General features: G+C 45.1%; 1 protein-coding gene across 1 annotated transcript in view; it reads right to left on the bottom strand.

Annotated features, from left to right (window-relative positions):
- Positions 1-9,304, bottom strand: part of AKNA (AT-hook transcription factor) — a 31,668-nt gene that overhangs the window by 15,264 nt on the left and 7,100 nt on the right. Inside the window, exons 5-12 of the mRNA XM_029285540.1 lie at positions 8,413-8,567; positions 7,988-8,047; positions 7,084-7,281; positions 5,591-5,766; positions 5,120-5,266; positions 2,470-2,728; positions 1,684-1,790; positions 1,498-1,565 (exon numbers count right to left, since the gene is read on the bottom strand). Coding sequence (XP_029141373.1) covers positions 1,498-1,565; positions 1,684-1,790; positions 2,470-2,728; positions 5,120-5,266; positions 5,591-5,766; positions 7,084-7,281; positions 7,988-8,047; positions 8,413-8,567 — 1,170 coding nt within the window. The remainder of the gene's footprint in view (positions 1-1,497; positions 1,566-1,683; positions 1,791-2,469; positions 2,729-5,119; positions 5,267-5,590; positions 5,767-7,083; positions 7,282-7,987; positions 8,048-8,412; positions 8,568-9,304) is intronic.

Raw genomic sequence — 9,304 nt, 5'->3', positions numbered from 1 at the left:
GCTTAAAAAAAGGAGGAGGCTATCTCGATTTATCCCTTGTATTTTCTTTCCACTTTCCAATTTAGTTCCAATCCCAATCACAGAAAAATTAAACTTATGGGGGGGGGACTAACACACTATTTTTAACAGAATAATAAAGTGGGGAGGGACTTTGGAGGTCTTCTAGCCCAACCCCCTGCTCAAGCAGGAAACCCTAGACCATTTCAATCAATCAATCAAGAAGCAACGGGTGGAAACTAATCAAGGAGAGAAGCAACCTAGAACTAAGGAGAAACTACCTGACAGTTAGAACAATTAACCAGTGGAACAACCTGCCTCCAGAAGTGGTGAATGCTCCAACACTGGAAGTTTTTAAGAAGAGACTGGACAGCCATTTGTCTGAAATGGTATAGGGTTCCTGCCTGAGCAGGGGGTTGGACTAGATGACCTCCAAGGTCCCTTCCAACGTTGTTGTTATTATTATTATTATTATTATTATTATTATTATTATTATTATTATTATTATTATTATTATTATTATTATTAATCAATCAATCAGAATAGAGCTGGAAGGGACCTTGGAGGTCTTCTAGTCCAAACCCCTGCTCAGGCAGGAGACCCTATACCATTTGAGACAAGTGGCTGTCCAGTCTCTTCTTCAAAACCTCCAGTGTTGAAGCACCCACAACTTCTGGAGGCAAGTTGTCCCACTGATTAATTGTTCTCACTTCTCCTTAGTTCTAGGTTGCTTCTCTCCTTGAAGAGTTTCCATCCGTTGCTTCTTGTCCTGCCTTCAGGTGCTTTGGGAAATAGATTGACCTCCCCCCTCTTCTTTGTAGCAGCCCTTTCGATAAATTGTGGCAGCCCCTCAAATATTGGAACACTGCTATCATGTCACCCCTTCTTTTCACTAAGCATTTTTTCATCAACCACTTCATTAACATGGTCTTGGTGACCTGGGATATATTTTTGAACAGTGTTGATCCTACGCCTTAAGATCTGATCTCCAGTATCTGGGACTTGTGAGTTGTGGTGTATACTTATAGATGACAGCTTGATACCGTTCAGAAACATTGAGATGGTGGCCTCCATAGTTGAGTCAAAGCTTCCTAAGCAAGCAGGCGAACACTGGGTAGCTGGGCATGATGGAGGTGGTACCCCATCCACATCTGGAGTTCAACTCACAGTTCTCATGGTCTTCGGGCTCCATCTCATTTGTCCACCTGCAAGGAGAGGTCTTCTGGAGGGGGGTTCTTTTCACCAAGGTGTGTCTGCTTCTTCCAGCCTCGGGCTTCACTTGCCCAGGTGATTGGTTGGCTCCCAACTGCTTCACTACACCTGGTGCTTTATTTGAGGATGGTGAACAGGGAGGCCCATCAATCGTAGATGATGCTCTCGGGATGCTGTAGGACCTGGAACCAAAAAACCCAGGTAGGTAAAATCGGTAAAGCGCATTAAATTTGTTTTCTGTCCCGCTACACGTGCTTCCTTTCCGAACTGTGGACCGCCTAAACTCACCTCCGCGGAGGGCAGAATTAGCAGGCTGGAAGGAAAGAGAAAAAGGGGCGTAGAAAAAGTGAGTGAAACTAAAAAAATAGAAGGGAAGAAGGCTGCAGAACAAGAACGAACAGGAAGGAAGAGAGAGTGTTGTAGGACTGGAAAAGAGGTACATAAAGGAGAAGGGCAATAGGTAACATGCTGTACCTCGTCTTTGCCAACTGGCGCTTGGGCAACTGTGCCAAAGGCGATGCCCTGCTGGTTTCTGATCCCACAAAACCGCTGTCTGTCTCTGGAGACACAATGCGCAGATCCTGCAACGAAGGGCAGAGAGTGACTGGTGGAGCTACTGGCCAAATGATCCCGGATCTCCCCTCCTTCCGCCGCGCCCTTAAGACCTGGTTATTTCAGCAGGCAGGACTGGCCTAGGGGTATTTTAAAGGGGTTTTAAATTAAATTTTTAGTAGAAGCGGCCAAATTTGAATAGTTATTTTTAATCTTTTTTAAATTTTGTATTGTACTGTACTATTGTTTTAAACTGGCTGTAAGCCGCCCTGAGTCCTCCGGGAGAAGGGCGGGGTATAAATTTAATAAAATCTAAATCTAAATCTAAATCTAGACATCTCTCTAAACTTCTCCTGAAGGCCACCAGGCTTGGTCACAGAAGTATCTCCTTCATTTGGATGTACCTTCCTTCCATGAACGTTAAAGACCTGGGTGAAAGGCACGTTCTTTAGGAAACAGCCGTAGCTCCATCCAAAATGGACTCAACCACGTCCAGTAGACTTACCTGGTGAGGTTTCTAACTATCTCCAATACCTGAAAGACCCCAGAGGTGAGGAAACAAAAGTTTTCTTTCTATCCTGGTCTCCAAAATTCTGTTCTGGAGATATTTGAGATTATATTTCCTTCCTTCATCTTCCCAAGGAAGCCAATGGGATTCTCTCTCTCCCCCCCACCCCCCATGTCTACCATCACCAACTCAAAACTTACCTCACACAACGTCGTGTTCGTCTTCCGGGGTAAATGTGGAGCTGCACGTTCCGATGCTAGGCTACCCCTCACACTCGCCATGCTGCTTTGAGGTGAAAACTCTGCCTGCTGCCTTCTGGAGAACGTCTTGGGGACAGCAACGGTGGGACTGTTGATCTCTGCAGGTTCACGGAGACCTGCTTCGGCTTGGACGGAAGACAAACGTCTGCTCTGGCGGCTTGGCTGGTGGACCTTTCTGGAGTTCTTCTCGTGAGGTTCCCTGTCACAAAAAGCAAAGTGTGTGAACAAGTCCCTATATGTAAGGGACATGCGGATGTTTCCAAGAAGCTAATCAAGGTTGCAACTGACAATCTGACAAGCAAGCTGAAGAATAACAGAATGGCAGATTCGGAAGGGACCTTGGAGGTCTTCTAGTCCAACCCCCTGCTCAGGCGAGGACCCTTAGTATCCAGAAACCAACACAAACTCCAAATGTACGTTTGTAAAATGTAGACAAATCCTCCTACAACCTGTGTGTGCCTTGGGAAGCAAAAATCTCCTAGCTAAGTGGTTATGTGCAACTTAGACCTAATTCACAAGGGCCTGGAGACCAAAACATATGAAGAACAGTCGCAGGAATTGGGTATGGCTAGTCCGGTGAGAAGAAGACATGATAGCAGTCTTCCAATATCTGAGGGGCTGCCACAAAGAAGAGGGGTTCAGACTACTCTCCAGAGCACCTGAAGGCAGGACAAGAAGCAGCAGATGAAAACCTATCAAGGAGAGAAGCAACCTAGAACTAAACAGAAATTATCTGACAGTTAACAGAAGGGAATTAACAATTAACTGAAGGGAACTGTTTGCCTCCAGAAGCTGTGGGTGCTCCATCACTGGAGGTTTTCAAGAACAGCCTGTATGAAATGATAGAGGGTCTCCTGCTCAAGCAGGGGGTTGGACTAGAAGACCTCCAAGGCCCCTTCCAGCTCTATTCGGATTGAAATCCTCCTTACCTCTTTTCCTAGAAACCAACCCTTCCCCCTCACTCAGAACCTCCATCTGTCCTTACCTCCTGTGTAGGAAATCAGGAGTGGTGCTGAAGTGTTAAAACCACAGAGAAATCTTTGTGGCAGCCTGGAGGCAGTGCCAAGTTTTACGCGCAGAGCTGAAAACTTGAAAAGTGGGGCACGATTGCCTCCAAACACACACTCTTCCAACCAAATCCCACGGATTAAAAAAAAAAGAAGAAGGACGTTGGTTCTCAGCTATTGCTCCCGCCTCTTAAGTTTTCCCTGCTGACCTTTGACTTCCTTCCTTTCAAATTCCTGTCCATTCTCCCTCTCCTTCTGCATATATAGGAGAGAGAGAGAGAGAGAGAGAGAGAGAGAGAGAGAGAGAGAGAGAGAGAGAGAGAGAGAGAGAGAGAGAGAGAGAGAATGGCTAAAGCTGCTGCTGACCCAGTCTTGGAAAGAAAACAAGAAAAAGCAAAGACGTTCTTTGTTCCTCAGCTTCAGAGGAGGCAGCTCAAAAAGCCAACAAGCCCTGTTTCTAATTTTAGTCACATCCTGGAATGCCCAAAGCACCAGAAAGAAAACAAAACAACAACAACAAAAAAAGAGGAGCTGCTGCTTTTGCAAAAAAAATAACGTGGCCAAATATGCGAGGCCAGGATTCGAATGTTAATTTTTCAAGTTGAAAGCATGGCCGTCCACCAGAGTCTAAAGCTTCGGTTTTGGTTAGTCCCATCGGAGGTTAGATCCCGCTGTTCAAGGAGGGTCCATCAATCTGGGTTTTTTTTTCTTTCGACTTTATGTCCCACACATGCTAAAATATAAATGTTTGCGCTTTCCTCTGTGTACGGTGTGTTTCTTCAGTTTTCTCATATATTTACGTGCATGGCTTAAACTGGGAACTAGAACTTGAATATAGGAAGAACGGTTGCAGGAATTGGGTAGGTCTAGTTTAATGAAAAGAAGGACTAGGGGTGACATGATAGCGGTCTTCCAATATCTAAGGGGGCTGCCACAAAGAAGAGGGGGTGAAAAGAAGGACTAGGGGTGACATGATAGCGGTCTTCCAATATCTAAGGGGGCTGCCACAAAGAAGAGGGGGTGAAAAGAAGGACTAGGGATGGCATGATAGCAGTCTTCCAATGTCTAAGGGCCTGCCACGAAGAAGAGAAGGTGACAAGAAGGACTAGGGGTGACATGATAGCAGTCTTCCAACATCTAAGGGGCTATCACAAAGAAGAGGGAGTCAAGCTATTCTCCAAAGCACCTGAAGGCAGGACAAGAAGCAATGGATGGAAACTAATCAAAGATGGAAGCAACCTAGAACTAAGGAGAAACTTCCTGACAGTTAGAACAATTAACCAGTGGAACGACTTGCCTCCAGAAGTTGCAGGTGCTCCATCACTGGAAGTTTTTCAGGAAGAGATTGGACAACCATTTGTCTGAAATGGTATAGGATCTCCTGTTTGAGCAGGGGCTGGACTAGAAGACCTCCAAGGTCCCTTCCAACTCTGTTATTCTATTCTGTCATTCTGCTTCTTATGAACTTCAGAGCAATAGGAAGTCCAAAAAAGAAGCTTTCCCCAGTCACGTTAAGGTTGGAGGTGGCATCTTAGGTCTTCCAAGGAAATGAATTAGCTCGAGTTGCTTTCTCATGGACTTACTTGGGGGCAGGGGGAGTTTTATTAGCCGCAGAGGACTTCTGTGGGGAGCCACTCTTTGTCCCAGCAGCTGCGGTGGCTTCACAGCCCAGTTCTTCTGCATTGTGTTTGTGACTCAGAACCTCTGGCAAAGATCTGAAGCTGCTGCACCTTGGAATGGAAAAATGGAGAATTAAGCTTAGCTTATTTGGAGAATCAAATCAGGTTTTCCCTACGCTGATTTCAGCTTCTCCCATCTGATTTACCCTTAACAGTACCCAGGAGAATGGAAACTCTTCTCTTTCATCCTTCCATGAAACTTTGATGACCTCAAGATCAGGTGGGAACATCTGATGGTGCCAAGTCTGAATGAATGAACCCAGGGCTGAAAGTGCATGAAGCTTAGAGGAATCCATCATGGATTCTTTCTCATCCCCAATCTTTTTCACCTTCCTTTTTTTCATGGGTGGGTATGAAGTTGAAGGACAGTCTTACTGGTCCAGAAGATGATCCAGGTCCTCCTCTTCCTCTTGGCGCTTGCAAGGTTGGGGGAGCTCCAGGAAATCCCCATCTTCTTCTTCATCTTCTTCTTCTTCACCAGCCCCATCACTGATGGAACTCAAGTCCCCCTCCAGCTGGACTTGAGTGACGTTTTTCTTGGGGGTGGAGGCCTGCAGAGCGGATGGGAAAACTCAAGTGGGTCTACATGGAACCTTCCCTGGACATGCTACTTCCCTCACTCCCTCAGAAAAACCTTCTAAATAATCATAATTTCACCTCAGGATACGGTATGCAGACAGCTGGGACTGGGGCGTGGACGGAAGGTGTCGGGGTTCCCAATTGTTCCTCGGAAAGCTGGACTGGGAAGCCGGGATGTGATGGGGCCCTCCGTGGAGAACTCTCTGGTCCGATCCGTTGGTTCCACGCAGGCTGCTCCATTCTCTCTTTCAAGCCTTCCAAACGCAGGCCCAGATGGAAAATGTTACCTTCCACTGCTCTGAAAAACATTACGCCATCGCCAGAAGTCCTTTAGTTCAGTGGCCCCCAAACCTTTGGGGGACCAGGGACTGGTTCTGTGGTTTTTCCATGGACTGCAGGGAGCATGGTTTTGTATGCTGCCTGTATCCCGCAGATGGGGCTTCTCTTATTTGTGGGGACCGGTTCCTGACATGCTATCTATCTATCTATCTATCTATCTATCTATCTATCTATCTATCTATCTATCTATCTATCTATCTATCTATCTATCTATCTATCTATCTATCTATCTATCTATCTATCTATCTATCTATCTATCTATCTCTATCTATCTATCTATCTATCTATCTATCTATCATCTATCTATCTATCTATCTATCTATCTATCTATCTATCTATCTATCTACCTACCTACCTACCTACCTACCTATCTACTATCTGTCTATCTATCTATCTACTATCTGTCTATCTATCTATCTACTATCTGTCTATCCATCTATCTATCCGTCTATGTCCTGTTCTATCAAAATAAACCTCCAATGAAATTCTTTTTGCACTTTTCATTTTCATAAAATGTTTCAATCTCTATCTATCTATCTATCTATCTATCTATCTATCTATCTATCTATCTATCTATCTATCTATCTATCTATCTATCTATCTATCTATCTATCTATCTATCTATCTATCTATCTATCTATCTATCTATCTCTGCCATGGTGTCACAGTGCTTAGAATGCAGCATTGCAGGTTAACTCTGCCGACTGCCAGCAGTTCGATCTTGACCGGCTCAAGGTTGACTCAGCCTTCCATCCTTCCAAGGTCGGTAAAACAAGGACTCCAGATTGTTTGGGGGGGGGCAAGATGCCGACTCTGTAAACCGCTTAGAGAGGGCTGTAAAGCACCGTGAAGTGGTATATAAGTCTAAGGGCTGTTGCTATTAAAACCCAACTGCACCCTAGGCAAAAAAAGGACCACTGTTTCTGACCCACTGAGTCAGTTCTGGAGACCTGAATGGGATGACGAGGAAACCCAGGTGGATTTTTGAAGGTCTGTTTTCGCTGGGTGGGGATGTCTACGTACCGGCTGGGATCAAATTCTCCTAAGGACTCCATCGCTCCGTTCGGATTCAACTGCTGGTACTTATTCCGAGCCTGCAGATAAGCTTGTTCCAAGGCTTCTTGGGCTTCCTTCAGTCTTGCAAACCCCTACCAGGATAGCAAAATTGGAAGAGGAATAAGCGCAGGTACGCCTCGACTTACAGCGGTTCATTTAGCGACTGAAGTTACAAAAAAAAGAAGACTTAGGACCGTTTTTTACACTTAGAGCTGTTGCGACATCCCCACGATCAAAATCCAGACGTTTGGCAACCGACTCGTATTTATGACGGTGGCAGGGGTCATGGGTCTCAGTACTGGACTGGAAAAATCAGGACTTAACAACAACAACAACAACAACAGTGTTGGAAAGGACCTTGGAGGTCTTGCAGTCCAACCCTTGCTAAAATATTTTATGCAGAAACAAGGCTGGGCCCAAACTTTCTGTTTTGTAAGCGAGACATTGGTTAAGCGAGTTTTGCCACAGGTTGTGACTTTTCTCGCCACAATTGCTGAGTGAATTGTTGAGTGCAGTTGTTAAGTTAGTGTCAGGGTTGTGAAGTGAACCTGGCGTCCCCGTGGACTTTGCTGATCATTCTGACCCCAGGATGCTGCGGCCGTCACAAAGATGAATCAGTTGCCAAGCGTCTGAATTTGGATCACGTGACTCTGCGGATGCTGAAAGGGTCGTAAGTGCGAAAAACGGTCCTAAGTCCCTTTTTCCAGGGCTCTTGTCACTTTCAGTGGTCACTAAACAAGCTGTTGTAAGTCAAGGACTATCTTTGGTCACTTAACGGGAGGAGCAAAATTGGCGTACCTTCAGCTGGTCCATGGCTTCCAGCCTATCGGTTTGAATTAAGTCCTCCAAGAATTCCATCTAAAAAAAAAAGGAGAGGAATGAATCAATCACATCTTATTAATCAGACAGGTAGAACGGTTGTCCTCCTATCTCAGTTCCAAGATGTGGGGCAAGATTAAATGATGATTAAACGAAGGGCAAGAACGAGTGTGCACAAGGCTAAAAACGACTGCAACCCAGAATCCAGTAGATTAATTTAATCTACTTAATGTCAAAACACACACAACAAACACTCCCCTCCTTTTCTGGCACTGATGATGTTACCCAGCTGGGTAATGAAATGTCTACAAGAAAACAATGAAGCTCAGAGAGCATCAAGGACCCCACAGTTCAATTCTGGGCTGCACATATTCTCCATTATTAGAAGTAAAATAAAAACTTACCTGGATCTGAAATTTACTTGTTTGGGCAGCTAACAATCGTGTGAGATGATCACCCAAGAAAGGCGTTTTGCTGGAGATAGGACGATCTGCTTCAGAAGAACCGATGACTGTGGAATTGTTCAAGGATGAGTGTTGTACTTGCTGTCTGGGAAATCCTGCAATTCAAAAAAAAATGATAAATCCTGCTTGAAGTTCAGCTCATTTCACGGAGCGTAATACCTTCAGGATGTGATCATTTATCTGTTGGCAACAATAGAGGAAGGTGGGGCCCTTGGAGCTCTCTGAACTTGGTGGCTTTCTTGCAGATGTTTCACGACCCAGCTAGGTAACATTATCAGAGCTAGAAGAAAGTGGACTTTGTGGAAGAGAGCAGAAGGGAGGAAAGAGGCAGAGGAGGAGGAGGAGGAGGAGGAGGAAGAGGAGGAATGTAGGGTCCTTGGTGGTCTCTGAGCTTGGTGGCTTTCTTGCAGATGTTTCAATACTAAATTAGGTAACATCATCAGTACTGGAAAGTAGTGGACTTGTGGAGGAGAAGAGAAGGAGGGGAGGAGGAGGAGGAGAAGGAGGACTGTGGGTCCTTGGTGCACTCTGAGTTTGGTTGTTTTCTTGCAGACGTTTCATGACTCAACTAGGTAACAACATGAGTGCTAGAAGGGAGTGGGCTTTGTGAAGGAGGAGGAGGAGGAAGAAGAGGAAGAAGAAGAGGAAGAGGAAGAGGAAGAGGAAGAGGAAGAAGAAGAAGAAGAAGAAGAAGAAGAAGAAGAAGAAGAAGAAGAAGAAGAAGAAGAAGAAGAAGAAGAAGAAGAAGAAGAAGAAGAAGAAGAAGAAGAAGAAGAAGAAGAAGAAGAAGAAGAAGAAGAAGAAGAAGAAGAAGAAGAAGAAGAAGAAGAAG

Source organism: Protobothrops mucrosquamatus, unplaced genomic scaffold (assembly GCF_001527695.2).
Source record: "Protobothrops mucrosquamatus isolate PMUCROS unplaced genomic scaffold, P.Mucros_1.0 scaffold1836, whole genome shotgun sequence".
In the NCBI taxonomy this organism is placed as follows: domain Eukaryota; kingdom Metazoa; phylum Chordata; class Lepidosauria; order Squamata; family Viperidae; genus Protobothrops; species Protobothrops mucrosquamatus.
The sequence above is the reverse complement of the archived record's forward strand: the minus strand, read 5'-3'. Positions and strand labels throughout refer to the sequence as shown.